Source organism: Simochromis diagramma, unplaced genomic scaffold, assembly GCF_900408965.1.
Source record: "Simochromis diagramma unplaced genomic scaffold, fSimDia1.1 OVJJ01000321.1, whole genome shotgun sequence".
In the NCBI taxonomy this organism is placed as follows: Eukaryota; Metazoa; Chordata; class Actinopteri; order Cichliformes; family Cichlidae; genus Simochromis; species Simochromis diagramma.
In genome coordinates, this window is record NW_024386772.1 from 1868324 (window position 1) to 1896181 (window position 27858).

The 27858-nt window shown below is 45.5% G+C and overlaps 1 protein-coding gene across 16 annotated transcripts in view; it reads right to left on the reverse strand.

Moving 5' to 3' along the window:
* The window catches only part of LOC120738381 (RNA binding protein fox-1 homolog 3-like), a 419925-nt gene that overhangs the window by 42110 nt on the left and 349957 nt on the right, over positions 1-27858 (reverse strand). For 15 of the 16 annotated variants that reach the window (XM_040039589.1, XM_040039625.1, XM_040039671.1 and 12 more), the window contains one exon: positions 7879-8172. In XM_040039589.1, the coding sequence (XP_039895523.1) occupies positions 7879-8172 (294 nt within the window). The remainder of the gene's footprint in view (positions 1-7878; positions 8173-27858) is intronic. The other variant, XM_040039596.1, reaches the window with a different exon arrangement.

Genomic DNA, 27858 nt, shown 5'->3' on the forward strand with positions numbered 1-27858 from the left:
GCTGTCCTCCAGCTCCTCCGCCCGGCTTTTTATCACGGCAGGCGCAGTCGCGTGTTTGCAGACATCCAGATTAACTTTGGCTCGACGCTCTGACAGGCCAGCGGCACACCCCGACACCGGGGGCAAGTACACATATGGAGAACACAAATACTGAACGCCGACTCCCGAGCGCCTCGGACCGCGTCCTGCTAGCTCAGTAACTCCGAGTGTCACCGCGATCCGCGACGGCTGCCTCTGCACGTTGCTCCCGAGGCTCCGACCTGCCTGGTTGTGAGACGCTGGTGCAGCAGTGGAAAATAATTACTTCCGTATTACCATAGGAGGCCACCTTCAGCGGCGCTTTACTGTCCCGACAGCTGCTGTCACGGGCAGGAGGCGGCGGGATGCAAAACATGCCGTCACCGCCAAAGCCAGCAAACCTAAGAGTGAGAGAGCTGTCAACTCCGGCAACTCTCCGGCTTCCTGTTCAGTCATTTCTCTAAAAGACTCCCTTGCTGTTATTTGCAAATCGCCTGCAAAGTGCTCTGCTCAGCACTTTCCCCCTCCTCGCAGAGTGGCATTACAAGAGCATAATTGAAACTATCTGATTGGAATGCTGCCAAGCAGGTAGATTACATCCGATTAAATAGGAGCTGGGGTGGGGGGTTTCTGAGTCTTCGCTCTCAAGAATTATAATGCCAGAGGTTTAATTCATTATTTTCCTTTTCCAGTCCTTCGCCGTTTGTTTTCTTTTTCTAAAGAAGCTGCAAATATAACCTTTCCATCACCTGAGAGAGCAGGGAGTTAAGTGTGGAGTGGAGGATCAGCCCCCACCACCTTCTCCCTTCGATTCATATAAACAAGTCCGAGATGGAGGAGTCATTTTCAGCACGCCGGCAACACCGAGACCAATAGATTGTCTTTTGCGATAGGCCGTTTCGGCGCTAATAAAGCTCAGAAACGTGAAAGTCTCCTCTCTCAACTAACTCTGCAGAATCAAAAGCTGAGAAGCCCGCTTCAGCTCTGAGGTATGTTTTGGTTGGTAAGAAGCATCAGTGGGGATAAATTTTACATTTAGGGTTGGGCTCACTTGCATCGGGTTTGACAGCTAATCCAAACTGTATCACTGCACTTGAGGCCAAGGAAAATATCGATGACGCACGTGTAATGCCCTCGTGGCAGCCGGTGTGAAAACCACACACACAAGACGGATGCTGCCGGTGTGATGTCACCCACTACGTTATGGATTCTGCATTTTAAAGCCCGGACATTAGCGTTTTGGCCGCTTCCATCTCGCTTTTCTTGAGCCAGAAGCCACATTTAGACCCGCGGGTGAAGTGCCAAGTTATCAGCGAAGGCTAGCGAGCTAATGTGACAAGCTGCATTCATTAACTGTACAGGTGCATCGCACAGACAGAGATATCTGCTTTTAGCGTGTTAAGTAACAAGCTAAAAAAGGGTACTAAAACACTATAGTCACCAAAATTGGAGCACAGACTTCTTGGACCATCTGGTGCATTAACCACACAACGGGCCAAATTATTTGTCAGATAATTCCATTAAAATGCTCCAAAAGGCAACAACAGCACAGACGCAGTCGAGAGGTCCAGTTCAGTGCCTCTAATTAGCTGAGAGGAAGCCCATTTTCTGGACACCGTCTGGGCGATGATTGTGGTGGCAACACATGCTCATATTTCAATCTATTTAGATTTTGAAAATGACATCTACGTTCTCTTAAAGGTTATTTCTGCATGTGGTCTCGATTAATTAGACCGACACTTCGACAGCGTCACAAGGTCTTCTTCACGTTCGTGACGTGCGTCGTGTTGGTTTTGTGCACAACTCTGTGACTCGACACATCTTATTGTTCTGAAAACTTTTAAAAACACACCAGTGAACCTCTGCGTCGGACCGGCTGACGTGCATCTTCATTATAAAGGACACACTATGTACTGTAGCTGGGAACTCTTGCTGCTCTAAAGACTCACTAGAGACCCGACTCCGCATTAATGCACAGCTGAAAATAGTCCCCGACAAATGCGTTGTTTATCTCACGATTGCTAAAAACTACGGCGCCCAGATGTTTCGGGACATTACCGAGCATCTATATTTGTGAGTTGCGTCTCGAGAGCGTTCGGGCAGCAAGTTTTGAGAGACGGGCTTTCGTGCTGTCAGTTTTGGCCTTTTCGTGGGATTCACCCGTTTGCTGACGATAATAGAATAACAGCATCCTCATCCTTTAAACGATCCAGGAGAGTATTTATTTTAGGGAACACTGAGGATATCTTTGAAAAGGGAATTTACACCAGGGGGAAGTAAGCGACTCCTCCCACTTACAGATAACACAGTCATCCCCTTTTAATGGCGGCCTACATGCTGCCATCAGCAGTGTCTCTGAAAGCTACACCCTGGTGGTGTCTCGATCCCTTAAACACAGCTTGTGAGAGATGAGCGCGTGTGCGTGCACGGCTGTATAAGTGTTTGCATGTGCTCGCCCATGTTTTCTGCATGCCCCTGTGTGTTTGTGTGCGCGTCTATGTTATCACAGTCCCCCAGAATACCCTTTGGAAAGTCTTCGCGCCGCTGACACGGGCTGTGAAAAATCTGGAATTGAGTGCTGCCCTAACGCCACTGCCTTAATTTGTTATCTGAAAAGAGAATGATTACTCATGAAATTCAACCAAACCTCAGACTATTTGAACTGAGCCAGATAACGAGCTCAGTTTTTTTTTTTTTGCTCGAGCAGAGCTCCCTGGCAGCCCTCTGCTACCCTCATCTCTAAGGATTTGGAGAAAGTTGGGGGCTGCCTCTCTTCCTCAAGTCGACTGCTTTCAAGTCAGCTTGTTTGAACACGGCACAGAGCGAGGTCCCAGAGGTCTGACTCTGGACAACGCCACCTTCCCAGTATAGACGGTGGACTGGAGACACAGAAGCAGAGAGAAAGAAGCGGAGACAGTCCCCGTGCCTCATTAAAACATACACACTCTCCGTTCTCTGCAGGGAATTCGCACAGAATCCATACGTTTCACTGAATTTTCTCTCTCTTGACTCTTTTTAAGTCTTTAAGTCGAGAAGATGTGCAGAGTAAAGCATCGTCGTGGGGTAGAGGAGCTGAGCGCAGCAGAGTCGAGTCAAGGGAGGAGGAACTTAGGGGGGAGATTCGCAGCGAGTAGCTGATCTGCTCCCTCAATCTGTGTTTCTGCAGGGTGCCCTAATCAAAGGCGCCCGGGCCCGTCTGTGACACCCACAGCAAACAGGCTGGGTCTGTCATTAAAGCTGGGGAACGCAGCGGTGGGCGACACTACCCCACCAGCCCCGGGGATTAGACTCTCTGTTTACACCCCACTAATCTCGTCCCTCCGTCCTCTCGGAGAAAAGACGGGTGGAAGTGAGGAGAGCGTGGATGGAGAGAATGAAGATCGCGCGAGAAGGGGAGAACATGAAGGAAGATGAGGCGAGCTCTCATCTCTCCATGGCCACCATCACTGGGCTCTCTTCACAGCGGGTGAACAGATGAAATGAAATCAAATGCGAAATGGAGAGAGAGTGGAGACGGCGAGCGATAGAGAGCGGAGGGGAGTGGTGGGAAGGAGGAGGAGGAGGAGACTAAACCTCCTGCCAAGTCTCTCCTCACTTTAAATTCTCGTGTCCCAGCCATTACTGTAAGTGCAGCGCATAACCACAGAGCGGTCCGAGTGCGTCGCACAAATCTTCAAATCAAACATTGCCACATTACAGGCCGATGATGATACGCCGTGCAGTGCTATCGCCCTGCTTATGCTGTATAAGCACTTTTCTGCCCCCAAATATTCATGGCTGCGCCGTAATTGTGAGGCTGGGAAAAATCGAGTTATTAAAGGTGCTCTTCACGAGCGACCCCGATGCCTCTCAGCAGGGCTGTGGCCTCACGCTGACCTCTAGCAGCAGGTGTTTTCATACTAAAGGAGAAAAAGAGGTACGCAGGTCCCGCTTTTTTCATCTCTGCCGGCACTATCCGTCTTTCTAGACACGCCTCTTAAGTTCGAAGCTAAGCGTTCTCCCTTTTATCTGCATCTACCCCTTGTGAAGGTAAATCTCAGGTCAAGGCATTTTATGTAAGCGCACAAGAACGAAGTGTATGCTATATAATTTAGAATTTCTCTCACAATCCGTTGCCAGAGGTTTGTTTTCTCCTTCGAGTGCCAACGCTTTAGAGGCATGCACTCTCATGATGGAGTGAAAACAGGAGCATTATCATGTCCTGGCACAGACGACGGTGTCTTATGTTCGAAAGAAAAATCTCAAACGCCCGGGTGTAGTTACAGATAATTAGCTGATTTCACTAAGCAGCTGTTGGTTTTGGCTGCTGGAGAAAAGTGCATCTCTTTCTTTTGCTCCTTTAACGGAGGGAGAAGAAGACAAGTGGGGGAGGGCGTGTCCTCCTTTCAGAGAGCCTGAATCATTCATGTCGAAAGCATGTCAAATCTCCTTCACGCAAATAAATAAAACAGCTCAGGTTGACATGTTTTTCTGGGAGCCCCCTAATGGTTCTTCAGATATGCGCTTTCATTTTAGCAGCGCATTCTCAGTCAAATTCGCCTCCATCGTCAGGCGCCGAGCTTGGCCTGAACATCAAAGCCTGCTGCTGCTGCTGCACATGAATGTGCAGCCGTGCGACTCTCACTGTTAACCCTCACCTTTTAATAACACGGGCTGTTTTTGTGTCTGTGATGCAGGAAACATTCAAATTAGTGTCTGAAAAAAGAGGGGGGGAAGAAAAATGACCTAAAAAAAAAAAATGGGCAACAAGGGTTGGGGCCAAAAATTTCACTTACTACTTATGTAAACATAAGAGAGAGAAAAAGTTAATTAAGGCTTTTGAAAAATGCAAATATGTTACAATAACAAAAATAGGCCAGATTTGCTTGTTAAAGTAAGAATATGCAGCTTTTTCTGAACAGTAGAAACAGTGACCTCTGTGGCCAGAACTGGTAATTACAGGATTCTGGTGCATTCAGCTCATAGACAGTATACAAAACATGGGTGTAGCAGTGATAATCTCACATGTGGTTCATTCTGGGCTGGCTTTTTTTGCTATACATACTTTTTTTTTAACAGGATATTATGATAACTGGACAAATTCATGTAGTTATATGAGAAAGCAAGCGAGTTTAGTCACCAGCCTGCTTTCCTAAACAGTATTAGTCAACCAAACACGCAGTTGCTGATAAGTCCAAATAACAGACTAATACTATAAGTCCTCACACTAAAACTGGACTGCAGACATCTTAGACAGACCTAAAAAGCAAGCAATAACAGTCTAAAGTTGGGTATTTTAACACTGAAGCGTATGTAGACCTACTAACATCTACTGGAAGCTGCTTTCTCTCGTGACCTCTGTGAACACTCTCCTGCAGATTTTATAGATTCAGGAACTCATTTTGGTCAAATTAGTTTTGTTTTCTAATTATGGTGAGTAGGGATGGGTACCGGTATCCTGACATAAACGGTTACTACGGTTTATGACATAAACGGTAGTAACCAGACCGAAAAGCAGCGCACATTTCGGTGCTTTTTTTTCCTGAGCTGTGATACACTTTGAATTCTAGCCAATCATTTTACGTTTCCGAGGATAGTAGGCGGGTCCAGGTACGTACGTTCTTTTAGAGCAGAGCTACAGATTAAAAATGCCCAAGGCGAAGCGGTCAAAGTCTGGCTGTACTTCACAGCAAAAGATGCAAACTCAGCAGCCTGCAACAAGTGCTTTAAGCTGATACTGTGATACTGTCAAAGGAGGTAACTCCTCAAATCCGATGAAACACCTGGCGACGCATAGCGTTTTTTTTTAAAGCCGAGAAATGCACCGTATTTGATAGCTTGCTGCGAGACCTCACACCGAGCACATCTACTGTGGGTGTGGTGCCTGTTATCGGACCCGGAGTTAGCAACATCCCCCAAAAACCCGAAGAGGAGAGTCCTGGCCCCTAGCCCTGCCAGTGTAGCAGAAATGATGAGGATGATGATGCAGCAGCAGCCGTTCTTCTCTGCGTGAGTAGCCTAATGTTGTTCGTGTGTAATTTACGTTGAGTAGGCTAACCACGTTATTACATTAATGCATGTAAGGTAAACTAGCAAACATCATCATAGCTACATGCGGCTGTCTTCTTGTTTGATGGCAGATACTCCCTTCACCCTGGCCAAAAAGGCTAAAATGACCAAAGAAAAAGAGGAAAACAGCTAAACATGAGAGGTTTTTGGACAAAGTTTGTGTTTTTTCCATTCTTTAAGCACTGCTTCCAGCCAAGAGTGATACCATATATGCCCCATAGCTGCAGAAAAGGCTAACATTGTTATCTTTTTACAAAAAAACAGCTGAACATGAGAGGTTTTTGGACCAATTTTGTGTTCTCCATTCTTTAAGCACCGGCACCGTTTCAAAAGTACCGGTTTGGCACCGGTCTCGGATAAAACCTAAACGATACCCATCCCTAATGGTAAGCTTAGCTCCATCTTTTATTATGCATATATTTCATGAGCCAGCCTCAAGTGGTCATTTGGAGAACTGCAGCTTTTAGGGTTGTGAGTTAGCTTCATTTCTGAGCTCATCAGCTGCTCATACAACAGATGAAATAATTTTCTTAGTACAAACCACAAATTTACTGTTAACACACCCACTCAGTGTTACGTGTGCTTCAGCAGAATAAAACCCATTTGTTTGCACAATAGCAGCTTCCTTCGTACACTTTATACTCCTAACTTTAGGAAATATTCAATCACAATCACTGACAGTAATGAAGGCAATGCAAATCCTGCACTAAGAACCACTTTAGCACACGTTATATTAAAGAGAAGAAGCCAGTGTAGAAGTTTTTTGATCGGTTGAGGAAGGGAGATCTTTTTATCAACAAATCCAGAAATGCACATAACATGTTCTTCTGCTGCTGTTACAGTACCACCGTGTTTCCCCTGCATGGTAGACTTTTGGATTTATGGCCGCAGCACCGCGCTGTATTCACAGAGTGCCCCTGAGCCCATGCAGTGATTTGCACCTCAGAATCAGATGTGTTTATAATGCAGATTGCAGATTACAATATTGAAAATGAAATTGTTTTCAGCCTCGTCCCTTGCGTACAGAGATCTCTCTTGATGCTCTTAATCTTTTCATCATCTATGGTACATAACAGAACGAAATTGCCAAATTCTTTGCAGCGTTTTCCTGAGATACATTATCATCTTCCCCTTCTTCCCTTCTAAAGACTGAGCCTCTCTAGGATACTTTTTATGTATCCAGTCATGCTGCTGACTTCTTGCCAGTGACCTAATTATTTGTGAGATGTTTGGGCTGATGTTTTTTAAGCTTTGAACAATTTTTACAATCTTGTTTTGACCATTTCTTAGGTTTGACTTCTGATTTACTGCCGCTGTACTACTCTTCTGTCAAACATGGGGTTTAATTTGCAGCGATTTAAGGGGTCGTGCTTCTGAATGAGAGTTTTTCCTCAGTTTTCCGTACGTTACATGTTATTTGGTTCCAGTTATTTGAATCGTGCTTGTCAAGGCCACATTTACTTCCAAAATGTTTTTATACTGGAGCCGAAAAGTTTGAAGACTTTACATGCTGTGATTTGGGATCTGTTGAAAAAGTTTCCTGCATGCACACAGACTTTTCTGTCAATATACAAAGAGGGCAGAACTGGAGAGTTATAGGCAAGGACAGATCATGTAAATATTGACTGAATATTAAACAATAGGCTTACTTCTCAGTGAAACAAGGGAGAGGAAATGAGTCGAGAGAAATCACAGCATTTGGCTAAGCTCACACTGGTAAGCAGACGGAAGAAACCAGTCACGGGAAGAACAGTCGGACATTTGTAACGTTATAATAATACGGATAAAAAAGATAATATGAAGATATTTTACTTGCTGACAGCGTGTTGAGAACAGTGTTTGCAGGTGGTGAAGGACACTGACCGGTGCGGTCGTGGTGGCGGGCGTGCTGTTGTCAGTGCCGGCCGGCTCGCTGTGCGTCTGTGTGGGCGTGTAGAGGGTCATGGCGTGCTCGGGCACCCGGCTCTGCCCGGTGTAGTCCTGCGTCGGGAGCGGGTGAGGTGCCGCAAACTCTGCGGGAATGCCATTCTGTGGGGGAGGCGGGTACTGGGCTGGGGTGTACGGCTGGGCCATCGCTTCTGGGGGGTTGGTGGCCTCTTGGTTACCCTGTGGAAAACGCACAGCAGGAGGCGGGTGTTAGAACTACGGTTAAAATTAAACTTAAAGTAGGTTGTTTGACTTGTAAAACCAGCATGAAAGAAGCGCAAAGATCCCTGGTGTGATGTGGAAGGCAACCAGGGAGAGATGTCCTGCACACCAACTAAGTCGGGGGGAAACAGCCATCATATCACATCTCAGCTCATATTAGAGAAATCCTTGATCTTCTCTAATGAACACAGTTTATGTTGTAGAGCATGGCTTGCTGTTGCAGGGGCAAGAGTCATGGGGAATCTCAATTGCACTTGTGGCAAAGCACAGGAGGAAAGATCAATTAATTGATAAAATTTTGATTAGGGCCTTTGATTTCAATGACAGGTCTGTTAAACCAGCAGCTGCTCCCTCTCCAAGCTCCACTTTCATACTTTTTTGCTTTACGAGCTCTCCTGCTCTTCGCCACCCCCGTCTTTGTTTCCGTCTCCGGTTATCGTGTGGACTTTTTTAAAGAGTTTTAGAAAGATTACTTTTCTCTAATTCTGTTTCTGCCGTCTTGAAATTTCAGATTCAGCCAGTTTTATGTTCGAGGCTTGCACGGCCTCTGGCTAAATAAACGGAAAATATCTGCAGAAATCTTCTTTGAATTACGAAAAACCGTGAGCAGAGAAAAACAATGTGAACAAGCATTTGTTTGCACCTTTTTGTACTTTTAGTCAGTACAGACATGTCTCTGTCAGTAGTGTTTTTCATAAACTGTAGATAAAAGATGGATGTAGTTACCTGTGGCGCCGACTGTTTTACTGTTTGGTAATACTTATATCACAGCCAGGACTAAGGGTGTAATTCCCTGTAATTAAATAGAATTTCAGAGTATTTTATTTGAAAATGCAATAAAGTTATTACCTATACCAATACTGAAAGATATTGATGCTAAAATAAGACACAGAGTCAGAATTTTACAGTAAAAGAAGAAATAAATATGTTGTAAGTAATTTTATGTAATTTTACGTACGTTGGCTTTACTCTTTAGGGCAGATTTTTATATCTTTATTTAATTTTCTTCATGATAATGTGCACGACCAAAGCTTTATTTGACTAATATAAATGTGACCGTTCTCCTTAACCAGCTTACAATACAAAAATAAATACTATAAAAATTTGCAGGCCTACAGTATGTGACCTCATAATTATGAAGTTAAGTTTCTTTTCTTTCACAGTCACTGTTCGAACATAACTTTGAAAAACAGCGTCTGAAGAGTACAGTATACTTCACATGTAAGATAGTACTGTTATAGTATTGTTTGTTTTTCTGCAAAATTGCAGACACATTACACAGTACTTAAAATCACTAACAGTATAACTGTGCCTCCTTCCCCTCAGGCAACACTTAAATTTACTAACAAACTGCTGACAGGATAGTTCTTTCTTTCTCTCCTGTAGAAATCTGACTTGTTACCCTCTGGTGCACCTGCCTTTAAGGATGGCGACACAAATATGTAATTTTAAATAAAATACCTTGAAATTCAGTTTTTGATACAGGGTACTTACAGTCTTAGTCACTGAAAGTAATCTAAGGTGTTGCCTACTGTTTTCTGAGCGTTTCTTCTGTTGGTCTTGGTTTTTTGAAACTGGACATCACAAGCTATGAGTGGATCTGACTGAGAAACCACGAACTCTGCGCTCTGGTACAGTAGCTACTTGTGAATCACCCAGTTGGCCAACCTCAAAACAGACTTGATTTATTGCTGCATATCAATAAAATGGGAAGAACGCAGGTTTCTGGCATTTTTCAGACCCAGAAACAACCTTATGTTATGGATGTTCTACATCTACTCAACACCCAATGAACACGCTCGTGCTTTTTTAAGACAGTCGAGACCTGGATGTCGATGCTTCATCTTTAAAAGACAAAAAAAAAGGAAATTGCACCGAATAATCTCATGCACTGAAATCCACAAATAAAGGTTATCACTTTGAGTTTTTAGATAGTTGCACGTTGCAAGACAGTGGCATGGCACACCTGCATTAAATGCAAGCCTGAGTTTGTACTCTATGATCATAAAACAATTGCAGGCCTACGTTTTCTCGACTGACCACAAACTAATAAGAGAATTTCTGAGGAACTGGACCGAGAATCGATTACGTCTGTGTTTGTGAAGTCTTACAAAGGTAAGGGTGAGCCGGCTGAGTCCGATGGAGATATACTCATATATATATAAAGTTGCAGAGCCCTGTCACTAGCAGCACGCGCCCTTTGTATAACTCTGATCCATCCATATGCTTCCTGCTCGGTTTGCGCCGTGTTCCACGTGTATTTTGTAGTCTCTGCTCCTGACTTAAGTGATAGATGGCTCTTTGCAATGAAGCAGTTTCACAGACCCTTTGTCTCGTATGGATGCTTGAGATGATGAGCTGCAGAAATAATGGACTTTTCTGGCTGGTGCACATTGTTAAACTCGGTAATGGCTGGACTACAGAAGTGCGTGTCTTATTGTTACGAAGCACCGAGGTCTGCGAATCCAGACTAATGAGCAGAACGGTGAGATCAGTGCTGCTGGAGCGGATATCCATCCCAACATTAAAAAACACAGAGGGAAAAGGTGAGACAATAACGCCGAAATCCAATAACACCCCCTCCAAATACCCTCAATCAAATTTAAAGATACAGATCATGCGAGCTCGACGCATAAGTCTCTCGATAAGAAAGGAGGCAAAAAAGCACCAGAAGTAAGTCTTTATGATTGGAGAAAAACAATAACGGTAAACAGATCGAGAAGTTTCGGTCTCTTTCTTGACAAGCTGACTAGGGATGGTGTGATGGTAGATAAATGTGTTTTCTTCCTCCTTGCTACTCGGCCTCCTTCTGTAGATTTCCAAAAAAAAAAAAACCCTATCTGGGCAGGAGGAGCCTGCGGTTTTAATGAGAGAGCCGAGCAACACGATGCTGTAAATGTAGTGGAAATAATTCTGCTCTGACGTGTTGGCAAACAAACCCCGGCCTAAACTGCGCTCTGCCAATTAAGGAAATGCTCCATTATCTAAATGAAAAAAGAGAGGAGCCTTGAGAGAGCCAAAGGATTGACCAGCCTCCTGCAGCCTGCCAGGCCCAAAGGCTGCTCCCGCTGTAGGAGTGAACCCTCACTCCTGCCTGACCTAATCCCCCCTTCTCTTTTTCATTACGCTATATTTCTATCTCTGTCTCTCCCTCGATCCCCCACCCCTCCCCCCTTTCCCTTTTATGCTCATCTCTTCCTCCCTCCTCTCTTTTTATGCAGAAAGTTTTTTAATCTCTACCCCTGTGCTCTACTTTTCCTCTCCCTCCAGTCATGGCATTATATAACACACTTGCATTGCAGGGCATCCTAATTCAAGGAAGCTCTTGATGTTGGCAATTTTCAACTTCTAAGCACCCATTTTAAAGGAGAATGGGGTTGGTTACCTAAAAAAAAAAAAAAAGAGGATGCACCTCCTGGTATGACAGCTGAATGTACTACCAGATCCTCTGTCCTCCTTTTAACCAGCCCGTGCAAGCTGTCGACACGTCAACAGTCCGGCAGAGACAGGAAGCTCGGAAACAAGGAGGTGCTGTGTTTGTACATCAAACGCCGTCCGTGTCATTAAAGGGATCAAAGCTTGGGCTCCGTCTTTTATTTTAGCCACTGTCGGGACTTGTTTCCCGATCTGTGTTTTTAAGAATTTACCAAATGCAATTTAAGTGTCCGCTGTCACGATGGGGAAAGCGTCGTCGTGTAAAGATTAGATCCACGACTTAAGGACAAATCTTTGCTCCTGTTTTTTCTTTTGTAGGAAACCTCATTATGCTCCTTGGGTTACTTGTGCTTTAATCCAGTATATGGTGGCACCTTTAGGCTGTTAGAATAAAACACTGAGTCCTCATTAGTTTTCAATGAGATGCCTGCATTGGCACAGGAGAGGCTGCAGCAATATGCAGAGGCATGCGGCAAAAAGGTTGTGCCACACTACAATGCAGCGCCACACTCACTGAATCGCAGCCAATCGGGTGTTTGCACCGGATCACATTTTGTTTGTTTTTGCGTACGACGTGCACGTTTTACTCGGAGTAATTGCAATGATTGCAGAAACTTTAAGAGAGGCCACAGTTTGGTGCTTATGAACGAACGCGGTCAGCAAAATGAACGAAATCCCAAAAAACCTCAAGTCAAGAAGACTCCCCAGGAAGTAGGCGTGTCCTCGACAGAGTCGAGAGACGCTTTCATGCATGTAGATGAGCTCAGGTCGGAGTCCACTGGGAACGTTTAGGAACATAGGAATGTGTGCATCAGCGAGGGAACAAGAAGAGCACGAGGAAGGAGACGAAGCGCTCATTATCCCAAGCAAACCGCATCATCTGTCAAACATGGTGGCGATGCACGCAAACGCAAATCCTTACAGGTCTGACTGCGTTACTCAAACTCCCCCCCCCCCCCACTGATGCTACGTTCCTTCGGGTCCCCCACGTGAACAGGTGGGTTCTCTTAATTTACTATTAGTTGATCGATAAAGCAAGAAAAATGACGCTCTACACGCTGAAAAGAAAATTGAAGATAAAAAATATTGTTGTTCTTGTCTGCCATTAATAACAATTAGATGCCAATCCAGCAGAGTGGTACATGCAGCAGCGTCCTGGAAGCCTGGAAACAAATCACGTTCAGCTTAAACCGTTTAGGTAACTACGCTGGAACGAACATGACAGAGTGCCTAAGATTTGGAAAGTCGGTGTTTCTTAAAGTGATATTCTGAATGTAGGCAAATCACTTTGTGTGGACTATGGCATCAATCAGCAGGTGCTGACTGTATTTCTACAGCTTATTTGCTGCGGATCCTCCTGCTCCTGAAATAAAACTCTTCCTTAACAACATGACATTTTTTAAAAGTTCAGTGTACTCTTTCTGCGAGAGGAGCTTCTGGTTTTAGTTTCTTGTTTGTTATTTCCTTGGCTATTTACTTGACACTTCCTAAGTTTAGGGACATTTTTTTCCCTTTCTCGCGCTTTAGTGCTGCGTTAGCCGCGACACGTTCCGCTAAACTTGTTAAACTATCATCTGCCTTAAAGTGTTCCTCTGAGCTGGGGACACAATCTGAATCGTTGCATTCACAGATCACACAGGCCAGTGTATATGTGTCAGGTCTGCTGCCATTTGAGCTTTAAACAAGTGCGGAGGACTGAGACGGAGCCAAGTGACACACAAACAGCGCATCAGCCCGGAGCTCGGGATCGGCGAAAGAAAACTACTAAAGTGCTGTAGCACCACGTCGCTGCCGTTTCAAAGGGCAGCAAGGCAAAAGCAAGGAGGCGGAGAGAACAGAGCTCATTAGCGAAACACAAAGTAGCGCTGGCTCTCGTATGATCTTCGCCTTCCTCTGATGTAAGTGACAAACGAGTTATTCGACTGGAAATGAACTGGGAGAAGAAGAAAGGCCCACGCAAATCAGGGGAGTTGTGCTCGTCCCAGTGCGACCGCACGCCCTTTCGGCTGGGGCCGAGCGGACCCCGGCGAACGTCCACGGCGCCTAATGAAAAGTCATCCGTGACAAACCGGGCAGGTACGCAGCACATCCCTCTCCCTCGGAAGAGGCTGCTGTTCGTTATGGCTCCGAATGAGCGCTTGTTAGACCGGTGAGTGTTTCTCTACCTGCAGGCCTGTTTATGAGAAAAGAGCAGGTCCCTTTGCGACACTTTAATGCCCTCCCCACATGGCCTCCAGCCATGAGCCGCCTAAACCTCATCTCCACGGGCACGGCGATGAAGAATAAAGGCAACCGGAGAGAGCGGCCTTTATCGATCTCCCATCCTTTCCATTCCTCTTTCCCCCATCTCTCCTTTCACCCTTTCTACTCCTATTACTGAAGAGCACAATAAAAAACACTATGTCTTATCTTAAGCACTCTCCTCGTGTAAAATTGGATTGGAAACCCTTACTTAAGGAGATCACTTCTGGAGCGGAGTTTTGTTTTTACAGTCAGCATAAGGAGCCAAAGGGGTCAGAGGGAGGCCTGGTGGCGATGCCCACCGCCGAGGCTGTCAGTCTGGCACAAAATCCCGTTGCGCGGTGCTCAGAAAGCTAGAGACGAGAGGCTTTCGCTGTTAACCCCGGTGTGGACGGTCAAGGCTATATTCCATCTCAGCAGGTACAAGGGCTTGGCCGCTCGCCAGCTACCCGTGATCCTCTTTAGCGGCACTCGCAGGGACGGTGTTGAGAGGCCGAGAGGAGACGGGCTGTGCAAATACAGGAGCTGTTAGGAGGAACTCATAACGGCAGAGTGCTGCTCTGACTCATACGTGCGATGGAGGGTCAAAGAGCAGCGCGGAGGCAAAATACGGCGGGCGACTAATTGCGTTGCATTGAATCCGGAGGGAAATCACTCAAATGGGAGCGGGCTGATCAATCTCAGCGATAGGAGCCGTGATGGAGTGGGCAGCTTTATGGCTTCAGCTCAGTCACACACAGCCTGGATCATTTTTCAGCAGATGCCTTTCTACTTTACTCGCTTCCTACTGTACTACGCTAATAGTCTAAAGAAGCAAGAAATGTTCCTCCCCACTCTATACATTAAGCAATTCAAGTAGATTTATGAAGAGCTCGGCAGCGCTTTTGCATAACCCAAACAGCGTGAATACTTAACACACAGCTCTGCCGCCTCATTCCTTCACGGAAAACATACACAAGCAACTTTTCTTTGTCAGATTACAGATGACATAACATTTTTTAAAGCGAACCTTAAAGCTTTTCGGTGCCTGAAAATGGTTCCTGTGCCATCTAAAAGCTCATGCGCCGAGCATTCCTCTCTAGAAAGATGCTCATTTGCTTTTAATGACTGGCTCACGGTGACAGTGGCAAACTTGTGACAAATCCCACGCGGCCGTCACGGCACGAACCCGAGCGCGGTTTGTCGTGAGAAGCGAAACGCAGCTCGGCGGAGGCCGATCGGTTGATGCAACACGAACGAAACACTGAGTGGTTTTCAGCCAGCTGCATGAAAGCCTCTTGTTGTCCCCCCGCTCTGCCGCTGATGCTCGGTTAATTGTAGCCCCGCTCGCAGACAGTCAGGCAGGCAGGCGAAAAGACGGCCTGAGATGATTTCCACAGGCAACTGGCATTCATTTTGTCTCGAAGGCGCATAAATAAAGGCTGTCTAGCTGGGTCCATTTTAATTAGATGAGCCACATGATCTTACTCCAAGTTTCTCTGTTAACACTCACCAGAGGCTGCGGCATGTGTTAATTACAACCACATGCCACACACTGAATCCAAGGTGTGCTGGAAAGGAGAAGCTAAGACGAGGTAAACAACAACAACAACAAAACACCTTCAGCAGAGCTTCTCGTGATGAGGTACGTATTTGGTGCAATGGCTATTCCCCTCCCCCAAGTCAACCAATTACAGCGAGCGGGAGAGAGAGAGAGGGAGAGAGCGAGCGGGGAGATTGCAGAAGCAGCCCAATTTAATGCAGATTCACATCACACCCCCAGCACAGCCAAACCCTGGTCCTCCTCACAACTACAGTAGGTTTATGATTTCAAATGGGCTGGGGAGTGGGTTATTGTTTTGTCTCACATTTCCTCCCCTGCAAACTCCCATCTTCCCATTTTTCCATCTCATTTGTGCAAAAATCAATTCGCGAAAATAAACACTCGGCTTCCTCGCCCCGTGTCCGAGTCAATTTAGATTTTGCGCGCGCTCCTGCCGCGCTTTTCCGAGAGCCTTAATCGTTTTCACGTGTCACATATGTTTCATCCGCTCTAACATGATTTTTCCTTGTTATTGGGAGCACTTATTTGCTCCACGGCCTCGGATGAAGGTATTAGAAGGAGAGTTCATTTTCCCCAATCCCTTGCTGATTTCTTCATTACATTGCAGCGGTGGCGCCGCACGCAGAGCCCCGCACCGAGATGGGACTGCTCTTAGCGGTGCGACTGCGAGCGTTACTATACCTCAGAGACGCCGGAGCGCCACTTAATAAACAGAGTAGACAGAGGATCACTTTGAACTCCTGTGACATGTAATGAACCTGTCTGCCGCAGCCACGGCGCTGTCTGGGCTCGGGCGCTGCGTGGTAAAAATGCAGATAAATAAAAAAAGAGAGAGAAAGGACCAAATAAGCCCGGAGGCCCTGTGAAAAAGCCATCAGTTACACATGGTTAGACTCGGAGCGTTTTGCCAACGCCGTAAGAGGAGATAATTGTCTGTTTCAGTGCCGTTGCCGCTTTTGTTGCATAACAGATATTTACATCTGGGACTAATTACTCCGCACTGGGTGTCAAAATTTGGATTAACTTGTGGGATTCGTCAAAGTTTTGTGTTTAGACTCGTTTATTAACGGGGAGCAGACGGTGTGCCCGTTTGACCTCGTCAGAAACGCGCCAAAGAACTTTTTCATCTACTTCTTTTTTTGTTCTTTTAAAGTTGTCAGAACAAAGTGAAATCGACGTACATATTCCATTACTGAACAGCTGCTTGGAGATTGCAATTGATCACCGAAGGTAAAGACCTGAACCGAATGAAAACCGATAACTGAACGGCGGGATGTTCTGTCATTCTGGTCATACAAACCCGCAAATCAATCGTCACGCCAGGGGTTGCTCTTCAGACTGCAGATGAGCGTTTTTCCAGATTCTAGTGGGGATAGAAACGCCAACATTGGTTTGATTGTCATGTTAATTCACTACCTTTTTTAATTTTTTTCCATTCTCACAGGCAGGGGTTATGATACCGGGGCCAGAGTTCCTCGTGAGGACAAAATGCCATTACTTAAGCATGCAGGAATCTCGACATGACATTCCTTGACCGCTGTGACAATGGCAAACATATGCAAATGAAGGAGAGCGCCACTGTCATTATGACCCTGTCACGGAGACGATGACACCTCCCCGTGGACCCCAAGCATGTTAGGAAAAGGGGGAGATAAACGGCTGAATTCTGGGAGAACAGGTGTAACGGCGTCTCTCGTGTTATCTCTTTATTCCCTTTGCTCTGCTGCGATTCCCGTCGTATTTGCATATCGTTGCAGCTTCCGCTGGCCTATTTGCCTCGTTGAATCCTTCGCTCTCCTTTTTTTTGTCTTTGCTCTGCACTGGAAGGAGGGACAGGTTTACATGGGCGGGATTCTTTGAAGTGAAAAAGCCGACTACTCCCCGCTGTAGCCAAAGCTCATCTAATCAGGGGCTAATTCCAGTTATTAAGATTTGAGAGATAACTTTGATTCATCACAGTCCATCTACCCCGATCGGTTAATCACTGTCGCGCTAAGCTCTTTTTTAGTCATCCTTTTGTTTCCACTCCCTCTGGCGTGCAGAGAGAGAGAGGGGGATAGAAGAGAAGGAAAAGGGAGAAGATATTAACAATATTAATGACCCGTGATTCTCGTCTCCTTAATGAGAAGGGTTATTAACTATGATTATCCATGATGAAATGGTGGTAATTCTTGAAAGCTTGAGAAAACTTGTACAATCACTTGTCTGCTGATTTGCTCCTGTGATGTTTAAGAAAGAGAAGAGGTGAGTGTGGTGAGAGAGAGAGGAGTCGGAGGATAAAGAGGCGGGGGTAACTCGGGGAAACAGCGATGCTCGCAGCGGGAAGCTGGGAGGCAGGCGTCTCCAGTCCCGCCGCCGCTGCATTTCGCAGAGTTAAAATCTGTCGTCTTCAGAGAGATGAATCCAAACTCTGAAGTCATTCCCCCTCTTTAAAACCCTCGTCGCCTCGACGTCTCTCCTGATTCCTCTGCTGGTGGCTAACGAGTGGGCCAGCGCATGCAGCCAGTCGCCCATCTGCCGGTTGACACTGCTGAATGGCTGTTTGAACACCTATGCCACTCTCGCAGATCCCTGATGCAGCATTTCCCTCGCTCGCCTCTTTTTTTTTATTCCAATTATAGGAAGTTGCATGCCTGTGGAGTCCCTGTCGGCTCCATATGATTCCCTCAACGGAGAGGGGGGTTGCGTGGTAGGGGGTGCTGTCTGGTGAATCATTGATGTGCAGTCAGACTGTTTCATTGCAGATCTGTGTGCGTGTGTGCATATGGGGGAAGAAAGGGGTTAGCAGCAGACAGATAACAATCCTGAATTATGCATGTCTGTCCCTTGTGAGGAGTCGAGGTGGCGGGGAGGGGGCTGGCGACGGGAACGAGCTACACTCTCTCTCATCCCCGGGGACAAATTTGGATAGGAAAGAGCTCGGTGCGGAAAAGTTGGGACCGCCGTGAGCTCCACCTGACCGATTCAGACGCCTCTCTTTAGCTCGACGAACTCCTCAAACTGTGATGGCTGCCGTCTCGTAGGCGCGGGATGCCCGGGAAATGAGTTCGGGAAACAGCGTGCTCTCTGGCAAAACTGCTAACAGGACAGAGCAGCAGATTTCCCAACTTATTTGTTAGATATTTTTTAAAGGCATCTTTGGGAATTCAAGCACGGGCCATGTGGAAACACTATCACCTTCCCTAAATTACACTGTGTCACAGAAACACCTGCTGGGCCCATTTTAGATAATAATCCCATTTCTACATGCCAGTACAGCTCTCACACTGGAGAAATTGGATTGTTTGCATTACTGACCTGTGGAGCAAGGCAGTCTGGGAAAAGCAACAGCCTTGAGGCTTTATTAGATTCGGCCGGTCTTTCATAAACAAAACCTTGCTTTTGAAAAAGGTACAAAAAAAAAATAAAAAAATCTACTAAATGTGGGTAAGCGAGCACTTTGTGGACACACTCCATTTATTTTCTCCAATTAAATCTCTTTAATTGGATTGAGGGCTGGCACCTGGTTTACACTCTGTCAACCACGCAATCCACAATAATTGATGCCAGAGCCGAGGTGTCTGTGTGCGCGTGGGATGTGTGGCGATGGGGGAGGGATTCAGAGCATGTCTCACTACTCCACAATTTCACTCTGATCAATTTATCAATGGCCCGCCTCGCTGTCCGCCAGCGTCCACTGCACTGAGATGGGGAATGCCTTAACGCTTTAGTGTGCAAGCCAACACACACACACTAGCAGGGCCGGAGGAAGCAGACATACAGCAGCAATACTACAATGTATAAAAAAAAAAAAAAATCAATATAAGAACATTATCTAAGAATGCGCTGTATTAAAAAGCACACAAAAGAAAAGTGGACACTTTGTTACTGACGCCTTAATGTGTAACCATCGTTTAACCCTGAAGCTAAAATGGGCTGTTTTAACATGTTTTGGTAATACAGTGCACCATCTCCAAATGAAAGTTATCCTTTTTCTCAGGAAGAAAGGGCATTATCGTAGGTGGCGAGTTTGCATTTAGAATTTAAATAGCTGGTGACAAAGAGGATGCAGATTTTACAGTAGATTTGTTTACTTGCCGTCCATTGCTTTGGGTTTTAAAGCCGGTACGAGTGCTGCAGATCACAGCATCACCTTGAGGAGCACGTGACTTCAGGAGGATCGTACTGGGGCGGCTCGGTCGGCTGCGTCTCAGCGGGTTAATTCCGCAGATGTTTCAGGTGGAGCTCATTTAAGTACTTTACCATCAGGTAATTAAAGCTTTAACGGCGCATAATGCGTCATAATCTGATGATATGTTTTTATGTAGTAGCTTATGTTTTGTATTGTTCTCGCCATCATTCCAAAGTGAGCAGTTTGTTAAAGGGAGCGTGCGACCTGTGGCCGCCACGCTGCACGGCTTCCATCAAAATTAGATTTTTATTATTTTTACAAAGATTATAAAGTGATCAAAATAAATTAGAATGCATGTACGTTAATATGCAGATACGAGCTTTGTTTTTAGTCATTATAATAAAGTACTTACTGAGGCATTAATCTGCATGAATCTCTACCTGTAATAACTGTTTTGTAAATCGGTCACAAGCAATAAAAGTAACTCTGGAGGCATTACAGTTACCACTTTAATGTGCTACGTTTCAAACTGTTGGTGAATTAGCTATGAGCGAGGCCGAACACGCTTTAACTTGAACCTAATTAAGAGTTAGTCGGCTGTTTTTAAAAGGTGCGCTTTTATGTTTTGTTACATATGAACAGACCACAACATGAAGTGTAATTACAATGAAACTGGTGTTTTTTCCCCTTGTTTTCTGTCATGTATGAATTAATTAATATTGAACATAGTTTCAAATATGATAACGTCAGCTTATTATTAATACAAACTGCTGCGTGTATTTTTTTGTCCATAAAGGGAGACGAGCTACGACAGCTGGTTTGCTCTGTAGGCCGGGTTTAAGATAAAAGAGGATTAATTTGAACTGTGAGTCGTGTAAAGCTACTGTGGTACAGTTAGAGAATAAAAAGAAACGTGGACTGGGAAATAGTCTTCTTTGAGTTCATAATCCATGTACCACAGCTTCCTTTCTTACTAACAGAACGCCACAGAGGACGATGTCTGTTGTACGTCAGTATCACGTTTATAAGCATTTATAAGACTACACACACACATATATATATATGTAGTCTTACACAATGGTCTGTAGCATGTGAGCTACTAACTGATGTTGTCACAAACATGTAGTGGAGTACAGTCACCTTTCTCACTCACTATGTGTTAACAGACCTCTCTGCATTGAATCATATCTGTTATTAACCTCTGTCTCTCTTCCACAGCATGTCTTCATCCTGTCTTCCTTCTCTCACCCCAACCAATCACAGCAGATGGCCCCGCCCCTCCCTGAGCCTGGTTCTGCCGGAGGTTACTTCCTGTTAAAAGGGAGTTTTTCCTTCCCACTGTCGCCAAAGTGCTTGCTCACAGGGGGTCATACGATTGTTGGGCTTTTCTCTGCATGTATTATTGTAGAGCCTACCTTACAATATAAGGCCTCGAGGAGACTGTTGTTGTGATTTGGCGCTGTATAAATGAAACTGAACTGAATTGAGTAAAAAAATATTTTCCTCTGAAATAAAGTGAATTAAGTGAAGTAGCATAAAATGGAACTGAGTAGAGTACCTTAAATCGTTACTCGAGCCCTTACCCTGCCCATGTGCAGGCTACTTTCCACCGCTGTACATAAACATAATGAAAACCACGCGCTCTCATATAAAGGGCCTGCTTCAAGGCTCAAACACATGCTAATGCCACAGATTTACATACATGGTTGCGAGCTGTGGAAACACACGTGATTATGCACACCTACAGAACTCGGATCCACTCCTGAATGCAAATGCAGGCGTGGAATACAAATGGTGCGCGCCCACGTGTGGGAACGCGCAGACGTACAAATCCAGGAGATGCATCACGACGCTCTGACAGCACCTTTAAGACACTTTGAGAAACGCCCGGCTGCTGAATACGGAGCGCCGCCGCCGCCGCCACTGCCGTACAAATGAAGAGAGGCAGAGACAGAGCGAGAGGGAGGCCAAGGGAGACCCGACACAGTAAATAAAAATACAATTTCCTCCAGTGACATGCCCATTCTGTTGGAAGCCTGACTCTAATTATTCTAAGCACTTTGAGGGATGGCTTTCCACTGCATTAATCTACACATCCCACCAGCCCATCCACAGTCGATGCACTTTTAACTACCTAAGGACGCTCTGAAACTCTTCCTGAAACCTCGGGAGGAGGAGATTGACTTTGTACAGTGATCGGGTAAGGTGCTTTGCCTGACTGAATCTTTCTCTAAATCTCCCAGCACAACACCGTGCAACAATTTTCATTTTCAATTTCAAACTGCGCCTCTCCCTCTCTCTCTTAAAAAAAAAAAAAGGAGAAAAGATCAGATTCGAAGGGGGAACGTACGCGGCGCCGTGCGGCTCAAAATAAGTTGGCGAATTCTCATTACGGGGCTTGTGCGGTTTTGTGGTTGTTTTCCTCGGGGCAGGAAAGCACTCACAGCTCATTTGGAACTGAGATGAATTGATAAATCACCAGGGACCATCAATCAATCAATGAGCTTATCAGTACTCGCTGGTTGAGACTCCTCCCACTGCGAGAGGCCATTTTTGGTAGGAATATGTTGGGCAAATGGGCTTTTAACATAATAGCTCTGTCCACTTGTGCTGAGTGCAAGATTGATGCCGTGCAATGTTTACATGTTGACACAAGCAGTAATAGTGATGCACAGCAGGTCCTGTGTTTACATGTAAAATAATCTCCACACACACACACACACACACACACACACACACACACACACACACACACAGCAGACACATACACTTAGACATACTGTAATATGAAAGAGTGCTCACATTCTGGTCGTGTTTATCAAAATCTAAACAAGATCAAACCATCTTTGAACGGCTGTGCTCTCTGATCGAGCCTGAACGTTTGGCTTTGCTGCGCTGCAATATCTTCTCTTTATAAACATCTGCCCCCTCAGCGGAGCGAGAGAGAAATCTAGCTTTCCTAATTATTCACCACTCTTTTTTAAGTAGAAAGTTTGTAATAACAGGAATCCCAGCAGCTATTTTTTTTTGCCTCTGAACTGACACAGAGGCCAAACTGCAGAGTGATATTTCCAGCTTCTCCCATCATTTAAAAGAAAAATGCACAAAATGCAGAACACGAAGGAGGCTGCAATAAAGAGCGCTGCAGCTACTCTTAAACATAAGCATGCTGATATTTTTAAATGCAATTCAATGACTGTAACTGCATTACATCGCCTCTGTCAGTGCGCCCCAGGGTGGCTGTGGCTACAATGTAGCTGCCATCACCAGTGTGTGGATGGGTGGATGACTGGATGTAAAGCGCTATACAAATACAGACCATTTACCATTTACCGTAATTCACTCTGTCTCCAGTTCACACACACGTTCCTGGGAAGATGTGTATTAATCCGCCGCTGATTATAGTTCCAAACCGATGCAACATTTAGCACTAAAAAAGTGCAGTTTAGTGAAATGAAGCCAGAAAAAGTGAAGAAAACAAACCTTTAACTTGCTGTGTTCTTATATGGCATCTCATTCAAACACCTTTCATTAAGTGTATGCCTTCAAATCTCTTAGAGATACTTTTTTTTTTTTATCAGTGGGAGCAGGAACCTGAAATTTAGAGTGAAAATTCCTCTGCTGAATATAATTCCTCACACTGGCTGCGAGCGCCAAGTGTTGGCAGGTAAATTAACTTTCCTCCAAGTTACCATCTCCAACCCACGTGCCCTTCAGCAAAGCACTTATCCCCTAACCGAGCTGCTTGCTAAGCCATCAGCGGAAAACCGAGACTGCAGCGAGAGTTAACATGCGCGAGTGTGTGAGAGCACCGCAGGGCGATGCCTAGAAAAGAGGTTGCACACTCAGCAAACATGGGTCGAATAGGGGGAGAGGAAAAAAGGTAATGAATGAATAAACAAGCAGCCAAAGAATTAAATAAATAAAGTTGTCATGTTTTTATTCAGAGGGAAATTACTACAGTTGAGGACAAAGTGTGAGGAATTTGCTCCTAAAACCAGTGGCTTACAAACATTGATTTAAATTATGGAAAAAGAGGCAGCTGCATTCTTCTTTATTCAGCCACCCAATCAAGGATTTGAGACTTTGAAAAATGCCAGAAATCAGAAAGCGAAACGCTTTCAAAAGGAAAATAATGCGTCGCTTGTGTGCGGCTCTGCGTCCGCATGAAAGAGCTAACTGCGCCGTAATGAAAGAACGTGACGTGCGACAGAAGGACGGTAAAGAGAAAGTGTCCAAACACTCAACTGTTGTGATCCATTCACGACAGCCTGACTGCTACAGACACGATGATGGACAAGGTAATAAATGGCTCTGCGTGAGATGCTTTGTGGTGCGGCGTATAATAACTGCTTGTTTTTGCCTATAATGCTGATGAAAAGAAGGCGCAGAGCCCAGTGAGAAGGAGAAACTGCTCACGGCACAGTGATCGATCCTGCTAATTCCAAGTTTTAGAAAACACGTAAAAGTTTAATGCAAATGGAGAAAAAGAAAAGAAATTCTAGGCCAAATTACCAGACAGAACCACTTATGCTGTGATGCTTTTTCTATACTGCAGAAGCTTGTCAAGTATCCACTTATATCGCAAAGGGTTTTTAAGGAGCGCCGTTACCCTCGCCGAGGCCACACAAGCCTCTTTAAGGCGACGGTTTGCGCTGAAATCAAACTTACACGTTTGTCCTCCAGCCTGTAGAGCTGTTTATGCATCTGGAGTGTTTCAGCACAAGTCGCCGTGTCTTGGTGATATTGGCTGTTGCATTCGAATTAAAGGAAACTACAGGAAACCTGGCAGCGACGTTTCGATTTCCAGAAATCACGATCGGGTTACACAAAGGACGGAAGCACAAATCTACCCGCGACGAGAGATTTGTGCTTGTGAGGTGAACGTAAGTGACTGGCGAATGTAGTTAGGCAGAGAGAAAATAGTGCTCAAGGATTAGCTTTGAGGTGGCAAACTCACGCCAAGACAACCTACACGGAGAGTACATACAGCAAATTAGAATTTGGAGTCATGTTGCCTCTGATAAAGGCAGATCTTTACACTGCATGTGGATAAACGCAGAACTACTTGTCCCAACTTTCACCAAATTTCACTTGCCTTCATCATTCTAGCTAACAACCACAACAACCCCCAAATTGGGCCAGCTCCCCTCCTTCTTTACAGTTAATGATCCAGCTCCTTATTTATGTAATTGATACAACATCCCCTCATCATATCAGGCTGGCCCGTCTGGTGACATCCAGTGGTTATTTAAAAACCAGAATCAGCTGGATGTATTGCTGCAACCTGAGAACACAGACGTGTGTGTGTGTGTGTGTGTGTGTGTGTGTGTGTGTGTGTGTGTGCGTGCTGAGGCTCTGAATACAGTGCTACTATGTGGCAGCTGACACAATGGAAACAGATTGCCACGGTTGCTCTGCAGCTCTCCATCACATCTCAGCAGAAGGAGGGAACGCGAGGCCTAAGGGTCAGCGCTGTGGCCGCCTGCAGATACAAGGCACCGGGCCCGGCCATTACTGTTAGCTAATTGGAGTTTTCCTCGGGGTCAGCCTCGCCATCTGTGGTGCCTTTACCAGCAAAGAGCACTCAAACCACTCCTGTATCGTTTTAAACACCGTGTCACCGCTTGACGTGACTCCCTTTCTCTCTTTCCACCTTTGAGGACAGGGAGAAGAGGGGGGAGGGCCGAGGAAAGAGCGCGATCCTCCTCCTCCACCGCAGCTGGTTAATAGGAAAAGTCTCTGTCTCCTCTGTGCACCATTCATCATGTCAAATGTTAATATCTTTAAAGGTCAGGCTAAGTCATAAAGAAAAAAGAGCCTTGGCTAAACTTTCCCTGGGATTTCCAGAGGTCTAATCACCAATCACCAAATCTGAAGTGTCTCTTTTGATTGGCTTTTGATGGCTTCGTTTCAGAGTGAATTATTACACAAAAAGGGACATTTAGAAGACAACAGCCAGCTTATTTTTTCCATAGTAGCATGGAGGAAATTCTCCGGGTAGATCGATGGGAAAAAAAAAAATAAGAAAAGAGGAAAAATGGAGTCTGAAGATGTATGGAAAGAAAAAAACTGCAGTGGCATGATTTATCCAGCTGACTTCAAGCTGGAAAGCAGCAGGGTGCACAAAAAAGGAGCATAAAAGCTAGATGAAATAGAAGAAGAAAAGGTTGTGGGAAATAAAAGAGAGGCAGAGGAGCTAAAGACTGCTACTGTCTGACAAGTGTCACACTTGCGCTTCGATCCAGCCTTCCTCCTGCGCTAATGACTGTCAACACGACAAGCAGGGCCGTCTGAAGGGGGAGAAAATTACTCGCTGAAAAGCAATTGACTGACCCCCATCATTTCTCAGGGAACCAGTGACCTGTGAATATTTCATTATGGGGAAAGTCGTGAGGCCCATATAAATGGAGGGCGGGGGTGTCGATCTGCCGAGCTGTGCCGTCCCCAGCCGAAGAGGGAAACCGGGGGCAGACCTGCCTGTCTGGTACCCTTTTCACCATTCTGCTCCTACAATGCAGATTTTAGCCCGGGAAAAAAAAGAAGAAGAAAATGAAAGGATTTACTTTCTGTTTGGAGAGAGATTTTTAAAAGGCTGCACTGGGAGCTAATCTAGAGCTTTTTTTCCCCCCCCTGTACATCCGAGGAGAGGATTCGAAACCGAAGAAAACAGGAAAAATAAATAAATAAAATTCCAGAGAGGTCTGGCAGGTGCGGGTCAAAGCGAGCCATTCTTTTACCCTCTGTGCGACATTCGTCTTACATCGAGAAACATCAGAGGCCTCGGAATCGAGAGGGGCAGGAAGAGAAAGAGAAGACGAGAAAGATGAAAGAAAATCAATCCGCCGGCAAGCCTGATTGATTGGTGGAGTTTTGGACAATTTCATCAGGAGACTCCACTAACCAGAGATGACACGACCCATATTGGAGAGAGAACGCATTGTGGAGATTGATACCCGCATTAGAGGCATCAGGTTGGATAAACGCAGGCTCTGGCAGTAAATACACCGGGCCCGCGTGCCCCCTCAATGACGACTTAATGCCAGAAAAATCCTCGCAACCCACACTTTACTTTTCAAACTTTGGCTGGACGGGATAATTGAGTCAATTAGGAGCACCTTAATCCATGGTAGGGATCTTCAAAAGAAAAATATACAGTCAAGGTTTGGGTACGGTCTTAAGGATATAAATAAAAAGGGCGCGGAGATCGTCTCTGTTTATCCAACGATGGAGGGAAAGAGCAGAAGGATTATATTTGATCCCATTCGGGAACCTGATGTTACATATTAAGTTCTGCTCTCGACTGTTTCGGCGAAACTTTAATTCCACACTTTGGGCCTAAAAACAATGTTTTTTAATTACTTCCTGACAGAGCTGCGATGTTCCATCTGCTCCACGATATGCACCGTGTCCTCATCTGGAATTGATTTCATTAGATAAGGACGGCAGAATCGAGTATGACGTCGTTTCCTGGTCATTTCTCTTTATTTGCTCTTACGAGCTTAGAAGATGTGAGGCGAAAGGAAGTCGATAAGCGCATCGCGATCCAAACTTCCAGTGAAAGGCAACTTCTCTGCTCCTTTGCCGAGTACGTCAAACCAATGGAGGGAGGAAATGGACAGGGCGGACGAGGGGGAGGGACGGAGGAAATACTGCTGATCGAGCAGATCGGGCGAGAAAGCATGAAATACTACATTGCAGGGGGAAAAGGACAAAAGCAGCCACCAGGGCCCGATCGTGTTGGCCTGACAGGGACGCAGGGGGTGGAAGTAATCGAGGGTCACGCGGGCCAGATGACTGATCGGGGGACGCCGGGCAAAGCGACAATTTGTTTGGATGGTAAATATTTCGACAGCGCTCGGTCGCACAGTGGAGGTCAAGCAAGCTCTGTTTTAAAAGGCAATCAAGAGGCGCCTTTAATAAAACATCCCACACAAACACACGACGACGAGGCCGCTCGTGAGCTTTCTTCACACGCGCGCACGGAAAACTCGCTTCTTTTTCTTTTGCTTAATAGTCTCATTTCCTCGTCGCAGCGAGGGGAAGTTGCCCTTAGAAAAAGGATAAAATTCAGGTCTGTGCTCATAAGCAGGTGGCGGACGTGACCATGACAGTCACTGACATTTGCAATGATCCACGTTTCACACATTTTAATGCAACAAAAAGCCTCCTCAGTCCTCCGCTCGTATCTGGTTTAAAGGGATTCTGATTCTTTAAGTGCTCTGCTGATGAAGGGAGGGAACAAAGTGAAGCAGAAAAAAAATCAGCTAAGCTTCCAGCTCATAAGTCTGGCTTCCCTCCAGATGAGATGAGT